Source organism: Camelus bactrianus, chromosome 21 (genome assembly GCF_048773025.1).
Source record: "Camelus bactrianus isolate YW-2024 breed Bactrian camel chromosome 21, ASM4877302v1, whole genome shotgun sequence".
In the NCBI taxonomy this organism is placed as follows: Eukaryota; Metazoa; Chordata; class Mammalia; order Artiodactyla; family Camelidae; genus Camelus; species Camelus bactrianus.
Window position 1 is genome coordinate 26,141,455 of NC_133559.1, and position 26,837 is coordinate 26,168,291.

Below are 26,837 nucleotides of genomic sequence, written 5' to 3' on the forward strand. Positions count from 1 at the left end.
TTAAGTCATAACCCAATGTTACAGTAATTGAATTGGATGATTTTATGATTTTACACTGATCAGCAGAAATGCTAGAGGAAGCAGGTAAAAACTAAGTGATTCAGCATCTGGAGTTTACTGGGAAAATCACATTCCAAAGTACAACAATTCTTTAAAAATTTCATAAGATGACATATAATTAATCATTATTATTCTAAGATTTCAGCAGGATTACAGCATTAGTTTATGCTAAGTAATGCAGTCTAAAAAAGCTCAATAAATCTTAGCAGAACTGAATCTCAAAGGACAAATTAACACAGTCACCCCTAGTTTTACAACACTAAATTTTTTTTCCAAATGTATGAAATATTCAACCTAAGAAGAAAGTGGAGGACTGGTTTATGACTACACTTGTTTATCTTGACTAGGTTCTGCCATAAGACATATCAAAACTAACACCCATCATATACTAAAATCAGAATCTGGTTCCAGTGCAACTCAATACCACCAATATCAATGAAACACTAGAAGTTTATCTATCCCAAGGTAATTTTATAAGAGATTTCTAATGCAAAACTAAACCATTTAAAAATGGAATATAAGTCCTAAAAGTATTTACAAGTTTCATTTAAGTTATACCACTAAACTATTTTTTAATAAAGAATGACGCTGTCACTCCAAGTTTTGCACATACACTCATACAGGCACATGAACACATGCTGCCTCCTTTCCTCAACTGGCAAACATAACAGGAGAAAACAAAAACTCAAAGACAAGTAATTACATGAAAAAAATGCAAAAATGCATCAGATGAATATCTGTCAATTCCCCTCTAAAGCTAACCAAAACATTGCACATTTAACACACGCAAACACAAGCATTCAGCATCCTACAGTTCCTAAATATTGTGCAACCTTCTATGAAGTCAGTAAGGTAGACCGTTTTATTTTTCTACTAATACACCATGCTTTTCCGTATCAGAAATTAGCTGTATATGCAGGGTAACAAATTTGACACAAAATACATTCAATCTTTGTTCCCAATAACAAAACATGTTATAACAGAATTCTGCTATTAGAACAAATGGTTTCTCAGTAGAAAAAATCACCTCCTTATAATTTGGAAACCAGATAAAATGTAGTTTCAATTACTAATTTCCAATTAATACATTTAAGTTTTTTTATTAAAATAAATCTGAAATAACAATCCATTTCAAAAGAACTATTCCTAGATTATTTCTTCTGCCTATGGCTTTAATATCATAATTCAATTAGTTTAGTCAAATGTGTAACTGCTTTATTTACAAAAAATACATAGACTGTCCTACTGCACAAATAAAGTCTTAAGCACTCTTTTGTAAAAGAAAATTTTAGTTACACAGGATACTAATTTCTCCAACTTGTCTAATAAATTTAGACTACCAAATAAAATCAATATTCATTTTTCTTAACTTGTATGAATTGAACAGGACAACAAAATCTTTTCTCATTTTTAATTCTCATCTATTATTCTAAAGCATGAACATTTTTAGATGTAAAGATGTTCTTTATTGAAACTATATCTTAAATCTTTCATCAAAACATTATAATTTGATTTATTAAATACACCTAAAAATTCTTAATTTCCAACCTTGCAGTTATCATAATGTGTATCCATAAGGAAAACAAAAACACAAAGTAAGCACAATATAAGGCAAGTGTATTTATCTTCACAGGAAATCACAACTTTAAGCTGTGAAACACTGCCCTCTATGGTCCACTAAGTTAAAAGACAATTCAATTTACCTAAATCACAATATAACCCAGCCAAGGAATTATGGATTTTCCTGCCTTGTTCCTAAAGCAAAATTCTTCCATTCTTTTCTAAAAGCTCTTTAAAAAAAATCTTTATTCTACACAAATGCTTATTTCCAATATTCTTCAACTTTTTTTAGTCTCTCCTCCCCTTCTGGTTCACCCAAAACTCAATATGCAGTTAAACATGGCATCAACTCCATGTTCCTGCATAAGGAATACAGTTATTTAACCCAATTAATCTCATCCAATTAATCCAGACAAAACAAATCTAAGAAAACACAGACACAGCACATATAAAAAAGGAATAAAAATACTGAATTCAGAATTCAATTTACACAGTCTTAACCCTGATTTTCCATTAACTTGGTACTATTAAAATTGGGAAAGCTATATACAGCAAACACAAGGAGAGGCATCGCACTCAAGAATAAAGGTGATCTATCCAAACTGCACTTTTGGGTAAACGGACTCAAGCCCTTCTTCAGCCCCTCCCCGGCACCACTCACGACACACCCGCCAGATCAGCCCAGTCCAACATTTATTGATTGTTTTCTGTTTAAGACACTGTGCTGCACAGGAAAGATAAATATGAAGATACAATCTTACTTCTGGAAAAGTTTACATTATAGTGGAAGAGAAAGATAAATTCAATTATTTCAATTCAAACTGGTATGAACAATGAGAGCATGGACCACAGAGAACAGTCACTTTGCCCATCTCTAGTTCAAGGAATGAGGAAAAGATTCCTAGAGGTGCAAATACCCTGAACTTAGTCTTTAAGGATGTGCATAAATTAATCTAGTAAACAGAGAGGGTTCTCCAAATAGAGAAAATAACTTCAACTAAGATCAGAAAATGTTCAGCAGCAAGACGCAGGGCAGTAGTTAGTGACAACCCCAGGCTGTGCTCCAAAATGACTGTTGGGCCATCAAAACAAAACAAAACAAAACAGATGTCAGGACTCTATCCGTTAATTTTAAGCAAATCTGGGGCAAAGTTCATGCATCTCTATTTTTAAAGGTCCCTGTATAGTCAAGATGGTGAAACAATATTGTAAGGAAATACAAGCAGTATGACAGTACTGGAACTTACAGGCTGAGGAGGGGCAAGAGGTGGGATTGGAATATGAATACGAACCAGACTGTGGTGGAATTTGCATGCAATACTAATTCAGCCTGCAAGTACAAGGGAATCACTTTTAGACTGGGAAAGCATGGTCAGATACGTACTTCAGATAAGACATTTTAGAAGCAATGCAGAGGACAGAATTGAGCGGGACCAGATTCACAATAGGGAGAGCATGTAGAAGGTACTGCATCAGTCTAGCCAAGAGATGATGATGTACCAAGACAAAGGTAGTAGGGATGGAAAGAAAGTGATGGGTGTGAAATATTTGGAAGGCAAAATTAGTGAGACTTGGTAACTAACTAAATGGGCCACTAAGAAGGAGAAAGAAAAGATTCAGGGATTACTCTGAGGTTTCTCACTGAATAGACTAGGTATATGGCAGCACCATTAAATATGATGGGACTAAAAGAGAAGAAAACAGCTAAAGGTAGGTGAGGGTAATAAAGAGCTGACGAGTTCTACGTTGGGCTTGCTGAGTTTGAAGTGTGACTGCAACACTGAAAAAGAAATATTCAGCAAGTATTTGACACGTGAACCTAGAACAAAGGCAAAAGGGTAGAGCCCCTAAGACTGAACATACCTGTGGATGTATTTGATTTGGTTCACACTGTACTGCAACAGCCTAGTCAATTTAAACTTTCTTCTTGTAAAGCCTCATGGAAAAATCAAAGAGTTATCACACTAACACCAAGATTCTGCCTAATGATTTTTTAAAATATAAATTTCAAAAGTGATGATTACCTTTATAGGTAAGTGTACTATTTGTGCCAATTTATCTACTTTGATAGTCAATGAAACTTTATTGGTAGAAAATAAGTAGATGATGCAATTAAAACCACAGATGAATAGCAGCAAACTTGCAAAAGGCTACGTGGCTACTGGACAGCTACTTAACCACCTATCTGGCTAGAACAAAACAGAGTGTCAGGTCTCCCATCTACGCTATTAGTCTTCATGCACAATACACAAATACAATACAGTGGATGCTAGCCTAAGTGTCATCAGCCCAGGGTGAAAACAAATAAAGTTATTAGTAAGATCCCAAGTAAACAAAAAAGTTTAAGTATCAAAGGAGTTTAAAAAAAAAGGCAAAAGACTAGATGGTCAATGAGAACCAAGGTATTAGCAATACTACTGAAACACAGAAAGCCCTAGAAATTCCTGAGAACAAACTTGTCTTATTTATAATGAACGCTACTCCCTCTGGTGGTCACAAGAGGTTTTACCAGATGTGAGCAGAAAGAGGAACACGGCAAAGAATGAAACTGCAGAAACTATGCAGATTAACCTTCATGTTTATGTCAGACAAATAAATGTTCAATTTACAAAGAACACTTTTTGAAAAGAAAGAACTTAGAATTCAGTGCTGTGGAGGCAGAAATGCAGAATTACAAAAACAGTCACAAGCCTTTATACAGGACTCAAAAGAAACAGTACTCATCACACTATGCACCTTGGAATAAGAACCTTCTCAAAAGAGCTATGGAAAAATACCGCATATTAGCTAGGAATTAAGGACAAACATCCAGTTCTTTAATTTGGAAAATGTTCTCTTATATAACTGTTTATACATGTATTAGGCTATAAAAACACATTTTTTTGTCCATGTTATTTATTTAAAAGCAAGGCAGCCACTTCAAAACAGTTACTTCATGGTTTGTGGCATTCACATTAAAAAGAATCTTAATATTCCAAGTGACCATAGTTAATTAACAAGCAATCAGAAAAAACAAGGTTACTGAGATGCAATCATTTCCAATTTCATCAAAGCTTTTACAAAACTATCCTGAATACTTGTTAAAAGATCAAACTATATACTTAAAATTGATATATCTCACCATATATAAATTTTACCTTAAAAAAAACACCCAAACCAAAAACAACCCATAAACAAATAGTGAACTTTAGTTAGTAAACTTTCTTTTCACAATAGTATAGGTTAGCAATTCTGAAACAACTTCCTGTGTATGCTAGGCTTGAGTAACTGAGTAAATATAATGAGAATATTGGGAGCCAGGATTCTGATGGAGAAGACAGTTACAAACATGGATGAGGGAAGCCTACAATGTACCCTGCAGTGTTGGGCTGGAATCAGAGGTATCGATATGAACTTGGGTTTTTTAAAATATAAGTAAATAAATATGTAAATACAGATATAGAATACATATGTGAGAGAGGGTTACGTAGGTGTGTATGTATGTATATACACATGTCTGTCTACAATGAATTTATGTGCATATCTGTATGTATGTACATATATGTATATATGTATGTGTGTACACACAGATATATTTGTGTGTGTGTATGTGTATCTATATATGTGCACTTAAGCATACGTATTGTTTAGCTCTGTCTGCTGAGACAGCCTGGAAGCAATGACGCTCCAGTAGCAATGAGCAGACTCAACACCCAGATCTTGGTTTCTAAATACGATTCTCTACAAAAGGAACCAGAGGGAAACAGCCAGTTCTAGGGTTAGGGTAGGGAAAACATAAGATGAGCCTGCGTAGTGGATTGAATTGTGTCCCCGTGAAAGATATGTACAAGTCTTAACACCAAGTAATTGAGAACGAGACCTTATTTGGAAACAAGGTCTTTGCAGATGTCACCTAGTTAAGATGAGGTGTACAGTCAAATAATATTTGACATGGGAGCACAGAACACTCAATGGGGAAAGGGTAGTCTCTTCAGTAAATGGTGCTGGGAAAACTGGATAAGCACAGGCAGAAGAATAAAACTGGACCCCTAACTTACACTACTCACAAATATCAGCCTGAAAAGAATAAGGACTTACGCATAGGACCTAAACTCCTAGAAGAAAACATAGGGAAAAAGCTCCTTGACACTGACCTTGGCAATGATTTTTTGGATTTGACACAAAAAGCAAAAGCAATAAAAGCAAAAATTAATACATGGGACTACATCAAACTAAAAGCTTCCAAACAGCAATGAAAACCATCAGCAAAATGAAAAGGCAAGAATGGGAGAGTATATTTGCAAATCACATATTTAATGGGTTAATAACCAAAATATATAAAGAATCCATATGACAACAGCAAAAAGCCAATCAATCCAATTAAAAAATGGGCAGAAATAAATGGACATTTCTCTGAAGACATACAAATAACCAACAAGTACACAAAAAAGGTGCTTGACATCCCTAATTATCAGGAAATGAAAATCAAAACCACAGTGAGATATCACACTTGTTAGAATGGGTATCATCAAAAAGACAAGAGGTAATAAGTGTTAGTGAGGTGGAGAAAAGGGAACCCTTGTGCACTGTCGGTAGGAATGTAAATTGGTACAACCACTATGGAAAACGGTATAAAGGTTTCTGGAAAACTAAAAATGGAACTATGATATGATACAGCAATCTTACATCTGTTTTTCTATCCAAAGGAAATGAAAACTGGATCTTGAAGAAATATCTGCACTCCTGAGTTCACTGCAGCATTATTCACAATAGTCAAGATACAGAAACAACCTAAGTGTCTATCAACAGATGAATTAATAAAGAACATGTGGTAATAATACACACACAAACACACACACAGGAATATTATTCAGCCATGAGAAAGAAGGAAATTCTGCCATTTGCAGCATCATGAATGGACCTTGAAGGTATTATGCTAAGTGAAATAAGTCAGAGAAAAACAAATACTACATGCCATCACTTACATGTGGAACCTGAAAAAGCCTAAGTCATAGAAACAAAGAGTAGAATGGTTTTTAACAGGGGCCTGGGGGGTGGGGGGGATTTTGGTCAAAGGTACAAACTTCAAGATGAATAAGTTCCAGGGATCTAATGTACAGCATGGTGATTATAATACTATATTATATACTTGAAAGTTACTAAAAGAAGAGACCTTGAATGTTCTCACCACAAAAAAGAAATAGTAATTATGTGACATTATGGAGGTGTTAGCTATGGTGGTAATCATTCTGCAATATGTAAGTGCATCAAATCAAATCAACACATTGTATACCTTAAACTTAACAATGCTGTTTATGTCAATTGTATCTCAATAAAGCTAGGGGGGAAAAGATAAGATGAGGTTTAAGGTGAACCCTAAATCCAATGACTGTCATCTATAGACGATAAAGAAAGGGCAATCTGGATACAGGGACACAAGGAAGAAGGTCACGTGAAGATACAGACAGGGATTGGAGTTAGGTTGCCACAAACTACAGATTATCTGAGGCCACCAGAAGCTGGTAGAGACAAGGAAGGAATCTTCCCTGAAGCTTCCAAAGAGAGCATGGCTCTGCTAAAACCTTAATTTCAGACCTCTAGCCTCCAGGACTGAGAGAGAATAAAATCCTGTGGTTTTAAACTATTATGGCAACCCTAGGAAGCTAATGCAGCCTGAAATACCTTGTGCCAGAAAGTAAGAAAATGCTCAAAGAATGATGGGGATATATCAAAAGGACACAGGAGCCATCCTGAATGGGTTCCCAGTGGCCAAATAATGATAGCAATTGACTACAACCCCCTCAATGAAACAGGAATCTATGAGTGAGTACTGATATAAATACGTGAATATTGGGTAAGGCAATCAACCAAAGGCCCTGAGCATGCCTGCACATTTATGTTCAGTATGCCAGGCTCTGATCACAGTTTATGTGGGCCATTTCTCAGGGTTGTGTGTACAGTAAGCCACCTTCAGGGATGAGGTGATGTCCCAACCCCTGACAAAGAGCAGGCTTGCTTCCACCTGCTATGAAAGTGGTGAATCCCCAAAGCTCAGTGCTCCTTCCCTACAGCACAACCCACTGCACATGCAGGAATCCATCTAGGCCCACCTGTGTCATCCCTGTGGGACTCGGCGGACACAAGAAACTGATGCAAATCAAATGAAGCTCATGCAGTTTGCTACGCCATGAATAATAAAGCCCTTTGGCTCAGACCCAAGAGTTCTGTACGTCTGCCAGCATCTAAGAAACAGTAACAGACTAACTTATTAGTTTGCAAGTAGGACACAATCGTAGACCTTTCACAGTTCTTCACAGTGAATAAATAAGTGAATGGAGGAGAAGGGAAAGCCCATCCTTAAGTGAATTGTCAAATAATAAATATAGAAGAAATGATGGAGTTAGAAAATCATTAATGGATGTTAAAACTGGTGGATGAAATCTGATTAGGAAAAAGATATTTACATGGTCTCAACGTATCTCCTTACAAATTACTCATTAATTACAAAGGAGGGGGAAGCAAGTTACAGTAGAGAAATCTGCAGACACCACCTTAAACAAGTGACAGAAGTTAACATAACCAATACTGAGACAGACTTCATGTATCTCCTGGTACAATGCATTGAGAAGGACACAATTCTGTGGTATTCCTTCTAAAAATGTATAATCTGAATCTAATTATGAGGAAGCATCAGACAAACCCAAATTGAGGGGCATTCTACAAAATAACTGTGCAAAAATATCACAGTTAAGAAAGAAAAAGGAAGGCTGAGAAACTTCCCGATTATAGGAAACTAAACAAGACGTGTCAGCTAGATGCAACTCACGGTCCTGGATTGGATGATGGATCAGAATTTTAAAAAATAACTATGAAAGATATATTTTAGATAAATGATAAATTTGAATATGGACTATGGATTTGACAACACTGAATCAATATTTTAAAATTCCTGATTTTTGAGAAAAAAAGAATCACTGTACACTGCTGGTAGGACTATAAATTGGTATAGCTCTTGTGGGAAACAGAATGGAGGTTGTTCAAAAAATTAAAAATAGAACTCCCATATGATCCAGCAATCCCACTTCTGGGTATATATATAAAGGAAATAAAATCGGGATCTCAGAGATATCTGCAGTCTCGTGTTTATTGCAGCAGTATTCACAATAGCCAATATACGGAAACAACCTAAGTGTCCATCTATGGATGAATGCATAAACAAGATGTGGTACATACACACAATGGAATATTATTTAGCCATGAAAAAGAAGAAAATCCTGCCATTTATGACAATATGGATTAACCTGGAGGACATTATGCTAAGTGAAATAAGCCAGACAGAGAAAGACAAAAATTACATGATCTCACTTACATGTGGAATCTAATAAAATCTAAAAGTCGAATTCATAGAAGCAGAGAATAGAATGGTGTTTACCAGTGGCTGGGAAAAATGGGGAGATGTTGGTCAAATGGTACAAAGTTGCAGTTATGTAGGATGAGTAAGTCTAGGGATCTATTGTACAGGCATGATGTGTACAGTCAATAATACTGTACTGAGTACTGGAGATATGCTGAGAGTAAATGTCACATGCTCTCATCACACATAGAGAAAAGGTGACTATGAGAGATGATACATTTATTAGCTTTACTGTGGTAATCATTCTACGATGTACATGTATACCAAATCATCATGTTGTAACCTGAAATATATAATTTTTATATTAAAAAAATACATATACACACACATATATATATAAATGCCCTGCAGGAACTCTGAGCCCAGGGTTCTAAAAAAAAGGAATTTTAAAAGAACTCATGACACTAAAAATAAATTACCAATTTTGATCATTGTGGTGTAGTAACATAATGACGTATTTAGTAGTAAAGGGACATGTTGCCTCCAACTTACCTAAAATGGTTCAGAAATAATAATAAAATGATTCAGAAGAAATTTATTTATATGTATATGTGTACGTGTGTGTGTAAATAAAGAATGCTAAAACAAATGTAATCAACTGGTGTACCCAGATGAAAGCCGTGCCAAAGTTCCTTGTACTATTCTTGAAATTTTAAAATTATATCAAGTATACATTAGTTAATAATAATAAACTGTTATGAGTTACTAACAAATACATTAGTCAATAATAATATATTGCAAATACGAAATTTTCTTAGAGCGTAGATCTCAAGTGTTCTTACCACACACACACACACACACAAAACATGGTCACAATGGGAGGTGATGGATATATTAATTAGCTTGATTGTGATATCATTTCATAATATACACATACATCCAACATCAAAACATCATGTTGTATACCTTAAATATATACAATTTTTATTTGTCAAAAATAAAAATAAAAGTAAATTATACCAAAATAAAAACTCACCCTAACTTCTCCCCCAAAAAATCAAATAAATAAAAGCAAAAGAATTGCCTTAATTATGTTAGACATTCGACAATACGTTCTTTTTTTTTTTTTAATGGAGGTACTGGGGATTGAACCCAGGACCTCGTACATCTTAAGCACATGCTCTACCACTTGAGCTATACCCTCCCCTTCAACAATACATTCTTGAGATAAGGTGAAGCATAACAGGAAACAGTCAAAGGGTTACATTTTAAAGCATTGTTCATTTTATACTTGGGCACCATGTAGCTTTGATTTAAAAAGTAATTTTCTATACATATAAGTTTACATCTTTTTGAAATATATATATGTATTTTAATATACATATAATGTCGGCTATAGAATGGATAGCAAGAGTAGTTAAGAGTGGGGATCTGGACTCATGTAAGCATAGGTCCAAATCCCAGCACCATCATTTCTTAGTTGGCCAGTCTTAGGCAAGTTACTAAACCTCTCTGTGCCGGAATTTCCTCATTTTTAAAATACAGACAATACTAGTTTCTAATTCTTAAAATTCTTGTGAAGATTTCAATGGTCAATACATGTAAAAAGCTTATAGTACATTCAGCATGAGAGTTTCTATTATTTCATTGTTTTTAGAAACAAATATCGCAAGGAAGTGAAAGAATAATACACAGAAAACTATAAACCATTGATGAAGGAAATTAAAGAAGACTTTAAAAAATGGAAAGATATCCCATGCTCTTGGATTGGAAGAATCAATATTGTTAAAATGGTCACACTGCCCAAGGCAATCTACAGATTTAATGCAATCCCTATCCAATTACCCAGGACATATTTCACAGAACTAGAACAAATCATAATAAAATTTATATGGAACCATCAAAGACCTAGAATTGCCAAAGCATTACTGAAGAGAAAGAAAGAGGCTGGAGGAATAACTCTCCCAGACTTCAGACAATACTATAGAGCTACAGTCATCAAGACAGCATGGTATTGGTACAAAAACAGACATATAGATCAATGGAACGGAATAGAGAGCCCAGAAATGAACCCACAAACTTTTGGTCAACTCATCTTCGACAAAGGAGGCAAGAATATACAATGGAATAAAGACAGTCTCTTCAGCAAATGGTGTTGGGAAAACTGGACAGCAGCATGTAAAGCAATGAAGCTAGAACACTCCCTTACACCATACACAAAAATAAACTCAAAATGGATCAAACTTAAACATAAGACAAGATACAATAAACCTCCTAGAAGAAAATATAGGCAAAACATTATCTGACATACATCTTAAAAATGTTCTCCTAGAACAGTCTACTCAAGCAATAGAAATAAAAGCAAGAATAAACAAATGGGACCTAATGAAACTTACAAGCTTCTGCACAGCAAAGGAAACCATAAGTAAAACAAAAAGACAACCTACGGAATGGGAGAAAATTTTTGCAAATGAAACTGACAAAGGCTTGATCTCCAGAATATATAAGCAGCTCATATGACTTAGTAAGAAACAACCAAACAACCCAATCCAAAAGTGGTCAAAAGACCTAAACGAGCAATTCTCCAAGGAAGACATACAAATGATCAATAGGCACCTGAAAAAAATGCTCAATATCACTAATTATCAGAGAAATGCAAATCAAAACTACAATGAGGTATCACCTCACACCAGTCAGAATGGCCATCATTCAAAAATCCACAAATGACAAATGCTGGAGAGGCTGTGGAGAAAGGGGAACCCTCCTACACTGCTGGTTGGAATGTAGTTTGGTGCAGCCACTCTGGAAAACAGTATGGAGATTCATCAAAAGACTAGGAACAGACTTACTGTATGACCCAGGAATCCCGCTCCTGGGCATATACCCAGAAGAAACCCTACTTCAGGATGACACCTGCACCCCAATGTTCATAGCAGCACTATTTACAATAGCCAAGACATGGAGACAGCCTAAATGTCCATCAACGGATGACTGGATAAAGAAGATGTGGTATATTTATACAATGGAATACTACTCAGCCATAAAAACCGACAACATAACGCCATTTGCAGCAACATGGATGCTCCTGGAGAATGTCATTCTAAGTGAAGTAAGCCAGAAAGAGAAAGAAAAATACCGTATGAGATTGCTCATATGTGGAATCTAAAAAAAAAAAAAAAAAAAAAAAAAAAAACCAACCAAACAAAGCATAAATACAAAACAGAAACAGACTCATAGACATAGAATACAAACTTGCGGTTGCCAAGGGGGCGGAGGGTGGGAAGGGATAGACGGGATTTCAAAACTGTAGAACAGATAAACAAGATTATACTGTATAGCACAGGGAAATATATACAAGATCTTATGGTAGCTCACAGAGAAAAAAATGTGACAATGAATATATATATGTTCATGTATAACTGAAAAATTGTGCTCTACACTGGAATTTGACACAACATTGTAAAATGATTATAGATCAATAAAAAATGTTAAAAAAAAAAAGAAACAAATATCAAATGAAAATGATTCTTTTAACCTAAAAGATAATGAACTCAGTATCAAATCTCTTGAGATTGAGGTAATGATCTGCCCCATACCAATCAAAAACAAGTGGGAAAAAAAGCTACAACTCAAAGGTACCAGCCCAGTGTTTAAACTAAAAATTAGAATGAAATGGAACATAAAATTCCTCTTTACAACTAGATTATGATGTTAAAATAGTTTTAGAATGAGGTATTAAAGAATCACTTTTACCTGAAAGTGGCTCTGGTTCTGCTCAGTTTACTCAAGTTTATATAAGTTCAATAGGTAAAATTTAGGTATTTTAAAATATACCCTTAATGCTTGTTTGGGCTTCCATAAGGAAGAACTACCTCACTATGTGGACTGTGTAAGCATTTGTAAGAGTCATAGTTAATGACATTTTACTTAATAAGTAAGGTATTGAAGGTAAGAAATCACAAATTCTGTTACTCATCAGGAGTTATAAACTCAAATGCCTACAGAGGCCAGGCATTGGAAACGGTTGTGTATAAGTCAATGGGGAAGGACTGAGACCACAGCAGCTAGATCTGAACAGCAAGGACTAACCTGAAGGCATGCAAATTCAAGTCCTACTTTGTTTTTTTAAATATTGTATTCAGGATGCATTCAGGTCAGAGAGGCACCAATGAATTTCAGATTTTAAGTCCTTAGGACCTTTATGATACATACCTGCATGCAAATTTGATGTTTCATTAAAGATATTAATAAAATGGAATGTTTGTGAGAACGAATACTCACGCACATCAAAAACATCAGGAAATGTTTCAATGATTTCCAAAAGGTATCCCATATTTTATCCCTATTAACAAGCATTTTGTTCTTGCATAGAAGGTGTGCATAAAAAAAAAAAAATGAAGAGAAACCTATCATTTCTCAAGATAATAATGATGATCTAAAGTTAAACTATTTCAAATTCTGAAATGAATTGAATTTTTCATGATTAAAAGTACAATTATGCTTTTGAAAGTTCTCTACAATTAAGAAGTTCTATCAGTAGCAGACTATGTTAACACATAAGCAACAGTATTTTTAGGCAGATAAATACTAAAATAACTTTATAATCTTTTGATTTGAGAAAATAAAACTTTAAGGATGTTATTTAAGCCTAAAGCTTAGCTTTAAACATTCATTTGAGAGAAAGATGCTATGTTTTGGGAAAGTATTATTTACAATCATTAAGTCTTACCTGAGGATTCCACCCTGGATCTAATTTTTTAACTACTGCGATATATTCCTGCATTGCTTGGCTGGGACTTGAATCGCCAAGGGCTTTCCATGCTTCCCTATAATACAGAATATCCAAAATGACCTATCATTAACTATGTAAGGAAAACAAACAGCACATTTCTTTTTTATTATTAAGAAAATGACTTACATATTTTAAGGGTCAAGAGATACAGATATAACAAGCAATAGGTGAGGAGCCTTCTCTTTTTGCATTTACATTGGTCCACAGCAATACAGACCGTATCACGCCACCTAAAGAGCCCTTTTAGACTTTTTTTCCTTAGTCAGCCTCCTTCATGAAATCTAAAAGAAAAAAATTTTTTAATGGAAGGACTGGGGATTGAACATAGGACCTCGTGCATGCTAAGCACATGCTCTACCACTGAGCTACACATAACACCCTGTGAAATTTTTAAATTACACATATATTGCACATTTGTTGAATTTTGGAAGACCACAAACTACTGTAATATCTAAGGTTTTATAATTCCTCAAAACTGAGATTTCACCCCTGTTGAGAATATATGGTCTCCAGACAAGAGAAGTGGCTTCCATCTTATGAATTAGCTGTGCTTACAGCATTTCAGTAATATGTTAACTAATTATCACACAAAATAATATTCTGTGGGAAAGTGCTTCAAACTTCCTATTTGAAGATGTGAGAAATACACCTTCCCCTTCTGCTCTTATCATCTGTCTGATGGTTTCCTCACCTACAGAGTGCTCTTGCCAAAAATGATTAATCATGATTAGAATCAGGTTAAATATTTGGCAAGAGCAACATACAGGTGACATGTCATTGACAATTCATCACATGATGGGGCACAAGATAGCAGTTTGTCCCATTGTTAACGATAAGAGTCAGGACTTAGTAAAAGCAGCGTCTCCAGTTTTCTTCTTTGTAATTAATCTAGTGGTTTTAGCAACTATTAATGATTCTTGCCTAAATTATTATCACAGTGGTTGTAAAATCTAAACTTTTAAAAATTGCTAAAAAGAGTGGAAAACTAGGCAAACACGGGGGAAAATAATGGCAAATTTATAAAATTTTGTTAAGTCAAAACAAAAAACTCACAATAAAATTTACATCAGGTATTCTCTGCAACAGTAATAAAATGCCAGTCAGAAAACTACTGGTTATCATTAGCAAAGAAAGCTTGTGCCAGAATGAAAATCAATGTACCGCCTCCCTTGCTGAGGATGTCCCACACACACACAAAAGTGAGCTGAACTAAACAGTCGTGTTTAATGACATTACTGATTTGCACTTGGGTTCAAGCTCTCCATCTCCTTACAGCTGGGTAACAAACAGTTCCTAGACAAGCAACTCGTCCAGGGGAGCACATTATGAGGTGCACCGCTCTAGAAGGTAAAGTGGGACTCCAGTTTTAGCACTCCTTCTCTCTACAACCATATTTCATCTTTTCTTTTTGAACCCTGTCCTCTATACTTTTAATTCCAGGGCTGATGCTCCGAAGTCCTTCCTTCGATAACTAAGCTTCCCTATTGTACGCAATTTCTCTCTTTTCACTTAGACAAGGTAAGAGGAAATAAGGCCTCATATGGTAAGAGGTAATGTTTGAATTATAAGTGAAACAAATCTGGGATGCATAATCCTTTTATGTATTCAGGAAAGAAGTGGACCTGGTATCTTTTTTTTTTCCCACTTCTGCCCAAGAATTTATTATAAGCACTTCTTTGCTGTGGTGTGGGTAAGAACTAGAAATGAGGAGATAAAACTGGGGCAGCGGAGAAGTGTGAAAAAATAGGGATTTACCCTGCTCTTCTCCCTTGCCATCCTCCTGGCCTTCTTCCAAAGATCCTTCCAGAAAGGAGAAGTAGTGACCCATAGGGAAGGCAAATTTCAAACAACAGCCCTTACAATCACTCTCTAAGAAGCTGTTCATATGTAAGGAATGTATGTCTGCAAGAACTACTTATATACCACATCATGGCATAAGAATCCTTTTGGAGACTTATCTAAAATCGGATTCTTCTAATCTCTCTCCCACTGCCTGTCATTAGCACAGTCTACAGCAGAAAGAGATTAATATAAAAATAATTCTTTAATCTGCTCACTACTTTCTAATTCCTAAACACCTAAACCATTTACAACAACCACATTAGATCCCAAGAGTTTCTTACCATTTTTGCTTTCCTTCAAAGTCAAAGAAGCTTGGTTTAGGAGTATTGCAATTTCCAACTTTGACCTAAATGAAGGAGGGGGAAAAAAATTAAGAACTTATTTTTCAAAGAAATGCCAGAGAAACTTTTTATGTTTAAATGTATTCTGTACATTTTGTAACTACACGTTAGAAAATACCTGCATCTGTATAGAGTAACAAAATTTAACATTCTTTCCAAAAGCAAACAAAGAAACAAACTTTAAATACAGGCTGCTGTGGCTTATTGCATAAAACAACTGTCATCTAACACTGTGATTCACAAAAAAACAAGTTGCAGTCCTACATTAGCAGACTTACAGATATAAAACAAATTATAAATATAGATTATACAATCCTTACTACCATTTATAATAGAGGAATTAAACAATTAATTAAACAAGCTTTAAAGTACAGTTTATCAGAATTCATAATATTACCTATCTATGCTGATTCTCATAATACTATCAGCATTTTATCTCTCCTAAAGTCCAGGATAAAGCACACTATTTTTAAAGAGCCTTTTATGAAACTGATCAAAATAAATTTAGATGCTGAAAGCCATGCAAAAAATTTCAAGGTTTCTCAACAACAATATAAATTCTGTCTATGCCACAATAATCTTCTCGTTTGTAGTCAATACTTATTTTTAATCCACAAATAACAACTGTAGTTAAACTATGAAGTAATTACTTTCACTGTGAAGAAGCATAAAATGAAATTCATGCAAGTGCAGAATTCACCACACAGCCAATTCCACTGCCAGAAGTAATCTCCCTTTCTGACGAGCTCTGACAGCACTTACTCTGTATCTCTGATGGCACTTTTAACTTGTGTTAGCAAGTTCTGTGTAGTCTCATCTTTCTATTAGAACACAGCCTCTGAGAAACCATTCTTAACTCATTCACTGCACACAATACAGTGTCTAACTTAAAACTAAAAAAAAAAAAAAAATGCTTGTTGAATATAGAGTGAATACATTAGGCATGTGTTCAACAAAATATCCATTTTCTCTAAGGCTAAATACCACACTCTGAACCCTATCTACTTCTCAGGGACCTTTCCACTTTCTCCTGTTACTCTTACACTTGCTAAAATCAAACTGATGGTCTACTCACCGATCAGATTTTTTTTTAGTACATATATATATATTCTTTTTATTGAAGTATAGTCAGTTTACAATGTTGTGTTAATTTCTGGTGTACAGCACAATGCTTCAGTCATACATGAAAATATATATATTCATTTTCATATTCTTTTTCACCATAAGTTACTACGAGATATTGAATATAGTTCCCTGTGTTATACAGTATGAACTTGTTGTTTATCTATTTTATATTATATTAGTATCTGCAAATCTTCACCAACCAGATTGGTCTACCCCTGCCTTCGTAATTTTTATTTGATTTTGCTCATGTTATTTCCCTCACCTGAAAAGCCTTCTTTTCTGCCCTCAGCTTTTCAAAATGCTACACCTCCTTTTTCCACTCAAGGTTCAGATTCTAAGAACCCTTTCAGTCTATGATGATCCCATCCATCTCTGATTTCCTAACAACTACCATCTCTATTATTGGCTTAGCAATGAATCACCTGGCCCTCTGGTCAGTTCTAAAACGTACACTTAACACAGGGGCAGCCCTGTTGTGCTGGGACAGAGGGAAGGATGGGTGAGAGAGCAGGAGCTGCATTTCTTGAACAATCACTATAAACCAAAAGCTTCACGTATGTTGTAGCAAATGAGCCACACAACAGTCCTGTCAGGCTTGCCATTACAAACTCATTCCATAGTGGGTACAGAGAAGCTGAGGAGGGCTGTCACAGCTGACGCTAGGGAATCTTGAATTAGTAGTCAGGACTCAACTCCAGGACAGTTTGACTCCAAAGTCCAACATTCTTTTTCTACATACCACTCTGTTTTACACGCTACATAGAGTCTAGGCTTCAGTTCTGGCATCTCTAAAATAACTTGATGAGGGGTGGCGGGTAGAGCTCAGTGGTAGAGCGCACGCTCAGTATGCATGAGGTCCTGGGTTCAATCCCCAGTACCTTCATTAAAAAACAAAAATTTTTTTTAAAAAATAAATAAAATCACTTGAATTACTGGATTTTTAGAAATATAAGATGAGATAAACCACTAGAGATAAAAACAGCAGTTATTACTATTTGTGGGTTTTTTATGCAGACAATAGCCAGCAGACAGTAGCAGAAGTCTCTGCCGGACACACGGTCAACAATTTAACATTACATGTGGCCATGCACCTTCTGCCCACATCTAGGGGACTGCACATGTGTGAAAGTGATGTGAATATTTTACTTAAAAAGAAAGGGGGCTTATCCTCCCCTCTCCCTGTGTCCTGGCTAGAAGATGCATGTGGTAATGTTGAGCCACCTCTGGCCATGGAAAGAGCATCTTAGGGCAGCAGTTCTCAAATGCCTTTACACTCTTAGAAACTGAGCACCCCAAAGAGCTTTTCTTTATGTGGCTTATGTCCATCAATATTTACTGGGTTAGAAATTAAAAGACATTTAAAAATATGTATTAATTCATTTAAAGGTAACAAACTCATTACATGTGAAAATACGTAACAAAGTTTTATGAAAAATAACTATATATTTTAAAGCAAAAATATTAGTAAGAAAAGTGACACTGCCCTACATTTTGCAAATCTCTTTACTGTCTGTCTTAATAGGAGGCAGGTGTATTCTACTTCTGCATTCAATCTATTATAATACGTTGCTTTGGATGAAGTATTTGAAGAAAATTCAACTTTACATACACATTTGTTAGAAAAGAAAGAAGTATTTCAGTAACATTTTCAGATTATTATGGATATTCCTCTTTGATACCATACCAAAACTCAACAAGTGGCAATTTCTTTAAGGAGAGTTGCAAATGTGGAATCTGAAATAACAAATTTTTCATACTGTTACATTAAAATCCATTGGTATTACCTGCACTTTGAATGCATCTTTTACCCACACATAATTTGTAACACCATTCCCTGCAATATCTGAAAACACAGTTTACTGAGTTATGCAGATCTTCCAAATGTTGTCACATTTCAGTATCCGTTCAATAGCAAAAGTTCATGATCATTAAAACCATCACTAATCTTATAAAGTATTTTAGTATTAGGAAGCTGTCAAGCTTAAGTGGCAGATACAAATTTTCCAAAATTTTATTTTTTTAACTTTTTTTTTTTTAATTGGGGGGGGAATTAGGTTTATTTATTCATTTTAATGGAGGTACTGGGGATTGAACTCAGGACCTTGTGCATGCTAAGCACGTGCTCTACCACTAAGCTATATACCCTTCCCCTCCAAACTTTTAATTTTTGCTTAAGGTCTCAAATGTTATCACTGGCAACAAATACTGTCAGTTGTTTTCCTTGATGCCACAGACTGACTATTCATTTTCGAGAAACTGTATGCCAAATACTCAAATTTGAGTAAGCATGGTTTATCTGTGAGTTGCTCTATTAAGTAAAAATGTTTCATGAAGAAAGTGGATAGTTCAACTTGAAACTCAAAAATTATACAAGTGCTTTTCCTCAAAACAGCCAACATAATTCAGTATGCAGCTGAAGTGTTCTGTGTGTACCCCCATTTCATCACACATATTAAAGACTTGTACTCAAGAGTTAATACTAAATAAAAGTCAATTTTTACTGCTTCATCAAAGAACTTTTTTAAGTGAAACTGGCCCTTTTTCACTCTGAGTACATGGCGGTAAAAAAAATTACTAGTACAGTCTGCTGCCAGTGCCTTGATTCATGCTAATGTATCAGCAGTTTTATCGACCATGACAGCACAGAAAAAAAGGCAAATACAAGCAGACCTCATTTTACTGCACTTCGCTTTATTATGCTTTGCAGATACCGCCCTTTTTTTTCACAAATTGAAGGTATGTGGCAACCCTGCATCAAACAAGTCTATTAGAACCATTTTTCTAATAGCATTTGCTCACGTCACGTCTCTAGGTCACATTCTGCTAATTCTCCCAATATTTCAAGCCCTCCACCAGCTCCAAAGAGACTATGAGTCACTGGAGGCTCAGACAATGTTTAGCATTTTCTAGCAATAAAGGTTTTTTAAATTGAGGTTTTACCTTTTTTTTAGATAACGCTGTTTCACATTTAATAGACTACATTATAGTGTACACATAAATTTTATATGCATTGGGAAACCAAAAAATTCAAATGACTCACTTTTACTTTGATATCTGCTTTACTGAAGTGGTCTAGAACCAACAGCTCAACATCTCCAAGGAATGCCTGTAGCGTCTTTGTATTATTATGAAAATAGGTGTGACTTTATAGATATCCTCTGAAAGTCTAAGGGATTCTCAGCATCTGTAGACCATAGTTTGAGAACTGCTGCCTTAGGGGGTGGCTGAACTACATACAAGACAGACGAAGACTAAGCCCCTGGATGATCTCATGAAGCAGAACCATCCTACCACCCCTATATCACCAGACCATTATATGAGATGAAAATGAAAGTTCAGCAGCTGACCCTGCACTAGAACTGACTCAGAAGCTTTTGTATTCCCAAATTCAAAGAATAGCTCTGGATCCAGAAAAGACTGGGAAAATAAAACTACCAGATTTTAGGACATCATGAGTAACAGTTTCCAAATCATTAGATAATGAATCCTACGCTATGAAACAGAGTTATAAAATGTACCACTTTAACAGAGCGTCCAAATTCTGCTCTCTGATAAATACATGATACATCCAGTGCCCCGAGACAGACAATTTCAATAGAGGCTGCTAGTGGTAAATGCCAGTGAATCAAGTGTTCTCAGGTTAAAGTTTTAGGAGGACATGTTGAGTATTCCCACTTGAGCTAGTCCTAAAGGCTCCTCAACAGGGGTTTGAAATTTTCATTGTCCTACAGTTTTCACAGGTGTCAATTAGTCACCTTTTGCTGGGAGAGTGCAGGCTATTGCACAGAGGACCAAACAAAACAAAACACCCCAGTTAATTGGTGTGATCTTTTTGAAACTTCACTAAAAGATGCTTGTGGAGCCGTAGGCTTATCTGAGACCAAAAGAGCTACTATGTTAGGTAAGTTTAGGGGTCTGCCTGAGAAAATAAGGTTCATATCTCAACTTACTTTTGTCATCTTCCTGCTGACAAAACAGGGTGCTATTCCAAATTAAAAATGTAATCATTTTATGAGAAAATTAGATTTTATGAGAAATGCAGTTATTTTATGAGATATTTTGATCCACCATGTAGGAATTATTATTGGACTTTCAACTTTGTTATTCTATCAAAGGTGCTATTTTTAATCCTGTCATAGAATTCTACTAAAAACAAAATATTTAGAAGACATTAATAGTGTCCTCTGTCCTATCTAAGTAATCAAAATCTTATTCTCTAATTCTCTAACAATAAGGAATTTTATATTCAGATACAGTATATCTCTAAACACTCTAATGTCAAAGAGGGTGAGGAACACGCACCTCTTACAGACTATCTGGGTGAAGTATACTTGGGACAGAATGGCTGCCAGCTGACAGGTGCCTATAGTTCACTGATGACTCAGGTATCAGATATTTAGTAATGATAGCATGATATCAATAAATTAAAATATGTCACAGAAAGATAAACAATGTTCTCTAGGAAATCTGGAGAAAATTAGTCTTACACTGCCCAGAGAATCATTAGTCAGCCATGCAACTGGTCCAAGCACAATGCTCAATAAATTCTTGTTAAATAATTCGAAGTATCATTTTAATTTTTTTAGGCCAGGATAAGTGACCAAAGAGAAAACAGATATCCAGAACCTCTGCAAGAAAGCAAATTCCAAGGCCAATTTAGGGACCATTTTCTTTCTTTTTTTTTTTTTTTTTAAAGTATTTTTATTTGCTTGTTTTAGGGGGTAGGTAATTAGATGTTTATTTATTTATTTTAATGAAGATACTGGGGATTGAACCCAGGACCTCATGCATGCTAAACATGCGCTCTACCACTGGGCTATACCCTCCCCACTGAGGGGCAATTTTCATTCAACACTATGATTTACACCATTTGTTCCTAGAGCCATATCTCTCAGGTCACTTTTATATTCACCATCTTCAAAAGAAAGTACTACTTTCTACTAAATATATTCAGTTTAAGAATACAGAGGGACCCCACAACAATTTTTTAAAAATTGAGGGGGAAATAGATACCAAGAGCCAAAAAAAAAAAGTTTTAAAATTTTTTAATAAAATAAAATGGGCAATTATCCAGAACTTAATTGTTTCCAGTGTTCCAAAAAGCTGAAGTTTTCCTGAACCGTTATTTAACTCTTAGCAATTTTTCACATGTTTAAATCTAGACTCAAGTAACTTTTCAAGTCTCCTGATGGCAAGTATCATGAATGCTTTTGCTTCTCTGCATTCCCCATAGGCATAACACCCAAGTGTTGGGCCTATAAAAGATGCTGAACAAGTATTTGTTAATTATGATAAAGCAATTATTTTTCCAACCCAATTACTGTTTGATGATGGATTAAAAATGTCTCATATGACATTATTATTTCCATATTTCCAGATAATGTTCAAAGCCTCAGACAGAGTCAAGAGCTACAATCTGATTGTAGTTCTGACTGATTTACCTGTATGATGATAGGCAAACTATCTACTCTCTTTGGGTTTCCTTTTTTGTAAAGAAGGCGATTACCTCATCTGTTGTTTACTAGATCTAAAGTTTTTATAATTGTATCTAATTGACAAAAGCATATGCAGCCAAAACAGAAGTCTAAGATATTTAAGGTTAAAAAAAAACACAACAGGAAAAGTAGTAATACATTATTTTGTATTACATCACCCTTTTAATTGCAGTCATATTATTCTGATAGATCTCAAAATATCATTTTTTAGCATCACCTCATTTACTTTCATGACTCTTTGGCAAGAGTAAATGATAAATCTCATTCTGTAAAAGTTCTGAAGCTGGTTAAAGCCTAATGCAAGGTCACTGAGCAAGTCAGAGAAGACAGAAAAACTGTCATTCAGTGTCCAGGTAAACATCACTCCCTAGGATAGCAGACAGGTCCTTTCCATGTCCAGAATGATGCTAATCCTTAGCAGATGATTAAAAAACAAAATACATACACATATACACACTTCATTACACCTGGCCACTAACCAAGCACGTTCCCTACCAGATTTTGGAAAAAGGAGAAGGCCTCTGGTCCCTCTCCCGCAGCCACCCCTTCCCTGCGACTTTACCTGCTTGTACCTGGCATACAGGTACAAGAGCTGTTCCCTGCTGGCGACCTGAACCAGGCCCTGGAGATGCGCGGCAGCCTTCTCAAACAGCTCTGTCAGGCTCCTGACCGCCTCGGTCTCGGGGCTCTGGAGGGATTCCATATCCCCGGAGTCGTCCCCCGAGCTCAGCTCTCCGCCGCTGTCGCCCGTGGTGGCCCCTGAAGGCAGGAACGGCGAAGCCATATGTCCTTGCCCGGCCCTCCCTCCCGGGTTCCTGTCTTCTTCAGATCGAATGTAAGTACCGCCGGCTTGGGGGCCCGGCCCACCAGCCTCGGTCCTGAGCCCGAGCTCGAGTCGGACCCAACCTCACTCCGCGTTCCCTCGCTTAACTCTGCCTCCCTCCCCCACCTTCCCTCACAGGGCGTGCAGGGAGGGCTCCGCCACCCTCTGCTGCTCTCTCCCTGCTGTCTCGGCCTCTTCCGGCTTCCCCTGGCTAACAGAGCGACCGCGGTCGCCCAAGGCCCCTCCAGCCGCGTCGGGGCCTGGGAGCAGCGCAGCCAGGAGGTCCTGGAGGGAAGGAGGTGGGGGCGGGGCGATGGGCGGTGGGGGCGGGGCGGAAGGCGGGGCAGGGGCGAGGCGGCGCGAGCGCGGGGAGACGTGCGCGACGGAGCACGCGCCGGGGCTCCTGACGGCTGTTTGTTCCGGGCCCGGCGCGGGAAGCGTGGGGGCCCCCGCCCCTGTACTGGGGGACTCATGCGACCGCGCTGGGGAGCTGTTGCTTGAAGAAACTGTCCTCAGTCGTTGAGGTGTTAGTTAATCGTTCCGTTGAAATTGCCGGAACCCATTCTCGGCTAGGCCATCGCGGGTGGGAGAAGGAGGCCGTCTATTTCTTAGTGTAGCGATAGGCGAGGAGTCGCGGGAAACTTGGAGCTGAGGACGAAGGTTCCGCCTGCGCCCGCCTCCCCGGATAATGTGTCTCCTGCACCTCCAAAACGGGCCTCGGGATTCATCTGTTGCTCTAGAGTTTGGTTCTGACTTGAATAGTGAATGTAAATTTTGGAGATGGGGCCTTCAGCGCCCAAATTGTGAGATTGGTCAAATCCTCCATGTCTTGCTTTGCACAACTGCAGAACCCTTTCTGGATGTTGGTAATGCTCTGTTTCTTAAACTGAATGCTGGTTACACAGCACAGGTATGTTCACTTTATGAAAATTCACTTAAAATGTATGTGCTTTTCTGTTTTTACGTTATAGCTGAATGAAAAATTGGGGAAAAGAAACAAAAGGAAGCGCCCCTGACATTCAGAAGCTGGTATAATACTCACAGCTAAGCCATGTTACTTTCATGAAATACCAATCTCAGACAAAGTCACTCTGAAACCATGATGAAATAAAGACAAAGCAAAGCACTTGAAAAGTTTGTCTAAGCACAGAAAAAAAAAAAAGCACTCTGCCAACCACAAAATACCAAAATAAGTGACCACTACTTAGAAATTATAGCTTTTATTCTCAAGCTAGTCTGCTCTCTATATACATGAGATTGATTGAGGTACCTAGTCATAGAATTGCCGCAGCTTTCTGACAGCATCCAATTGAGAGCAAATCCCCAGTTACTTAGGCTCTCCTTCAAGTCCAACCAAGGCCCAAATCCTATAGTAGTTTCCCTCTTAATACCTTAAGGAGGTAGCCCATAGCTCTCTATGGTATGTATCCTTCCTCACTGTAATAAATACAACTTGGTAACTACAGGTGCCTTCTAGAGGTCTTCAGCTGAAAAGTATTAACACCTGAGAATGTTTGATTTCCTGAAGATTTGACTAAAACCCCAAAACTGTCAGGATCTGGTGACCTTGAGGGAATAGATCTTTTATAATTAGTGTTTCCATTCAGGCATTTCTTGGGAACTGTATATGTTTTGCTGAATCTCAAGAAAATCAGCTGAGAAATCAGCAAGACAGGAGAAAATAATATGATTAGAATAAAAGCTTAAACAGAATTAAACTTTAACAGTCAACATAGAGGAGTTACTGATTCAGAGGGATTCACTGACACGTCGAAAGCAATAGCAGGAAATACTAACACCTGGAGTCCCATGTGAGCCAGCCAAAGGAGCAGGCAGGAGAAAAACCCAGTCAAGACCTAATCAGCCGTGCTTGTAGTGGTTGTCATTTTGTACAAGTGTTCATGGCCCCATCTGCTGATATAGCACAAATAAAGTAAATATTAATAAGATGATATGCATAGGATACTTAATACAAATTATATGAATGATGTTCTGAGAAATAAGTTTTAGAAGCAAAGTCAATCCTTAAACTGGCAATTTCTTTAAGTGATTCTGAGTAGTGCTCTTTTAACATCACTAAATTAAATTGTCAGTATTTATGGAGGAAGTGTCTTTAGGAAACCGATGGCCTTTTATCCAACTCCTAAAGCACATTAGTGTGACTCCAGCGTACACACAGATAAACAGGTGGAGAGAGATATTAGACTGTATTATCTAATTTGCATAATCTTGACATTCACTTGACAACCTTCAAATAATATCACCAGCAGAATTATACTAAATTAGGAATCATGACAGGAAAATCAAAGTCCTGGCCTTGGAGTCTCTGTGAAATCTGTATGAACAAAATTTAATGAAAACAATTACATCCTCAAGTTCTCAGGAATAGTTAGGTATTTCCTACTAAAAATTAAGGGGGGAAATGTGATTAATTTTGAGACCACCTGAGCAGAGTCTGTTTGATGATAAGGGACAGCTTAACTCAGAGTAGCAGAATCTTCTGAGGGATAGGTTTGTGGGATTAGAAACTGACTTTGTGACAGTCTTGTACAACACAATTTCTCATTACATGGATACAATTAAAAGGGCAAATCATGTGCCACAAAGCAAAACAGGATTAAGTAATAAAAGCCTACCATGCTCTTAGGTATCAGTCCTAAAAAGATTCCATTTTCCTGATAAATCTGGACCACACAGCAATACAGAAAATCACTGGACTCAATTTTAAGTGTATCCAGCTGGCTGACGGCTGCCCCACATCTGAAACATTGTTTGTTGTTGTTAATATAGTAGCTAGACGATTAATGGTGCTTAGTGAGTATTATTTATTAGTAAGTGTAAGTACTTTAAAAAGTTTGTATTATTTTGATTCCCTAGAAATTAATTATTAAGTGCTGACATTAATCTTTCAGATAATGTAATAAAGTAAAAAGTACACAGGCTGGGGGATCTGATAACATCCTTGCCATCAAGTAACTTAAATTTTAGTTGGAGAAACAAGATTAGGACTCATGAAACAAGTAGAAAATCAAATAAGACAGTAACATGAAGTGCTGAATCTTGTGATGCAAACTGAAGTGAAAAAATAATAGGATTACTTTAGCTGGATACCCTCCCCATAAAAATCCTCAGTTGAGCCCCATTATTTTTCCAGAAGAAGCTTTTAAACATTAAGTGACTTGTATTAGGCCTTACATTTAGGTGGGTGACCAGTGCACCTAACACCCAGGTTTCTAAGCAGTCTGGGCCTTTTACATCTACTAAAACAACACACAGTGCTCAGAATTCATTGAATGTAAAGGGAGCAATTAGTCAATTGTCAGAAGCTGATGTGAACTATTTGTGGGTGCATTAGAAATAAAGATCTTTAAGGAAAGTATCCCCCCTGAACTAAGAAACTGAACATTTTCTTATCTATCTCTGTTATCTTTTTCTGGATACAGTTACTAGTTTGAAGAACAAAGGG

At 36.6% G+C, this 26,837-nt stretch overlaps 1 protein-coding gene and 1 non-coding gene across 2 annotated transcripts in view; both read right to left on the reverse strand.

Moving 5' to 3' along the window:
• ACBD6 (acyl-CoA binding domain containing 6) overlaps nucleotides 1–23,699 on the reverse strand; it is a 158,832-nt gene extending 135,133 nt beyond the window's left edge. Inside the window, exons 1-3 of the mRNA XM_010954927.3 lie at nucleotides 23,111–23,699; nucleotides 15,869–15,933; nucleotides 13,683–13,779 (exon numbers count right to left, since the gene is read on the reverse strand). Coding sequence (XP_010953229.1) covers nucleotides 13,683–13,779; nucleotides 15,869–15,933; nucleotides 23,111–23,332 — 384 coding nt within the window. The 5' untranslated portion in view covers nucleotides 23,333–23,699. The remainder of the gene's footprint in view (nucleotides 1–13,682; nucleotides 13,780–15,868; nucleotides 15,934–23,110) is intronic.
• Nucleotides 10,085–10,158, reverse strand: TRNAL-AAG (transfer RNA leucine (anticodon AAG)). Its single transcript has one exon. It is a non-coding gene; the product is annotated as a tRNA-Leu (tRNA).
• Nucleotides 23,700–26,837: the final 3,138 nt, after the last annotated feature.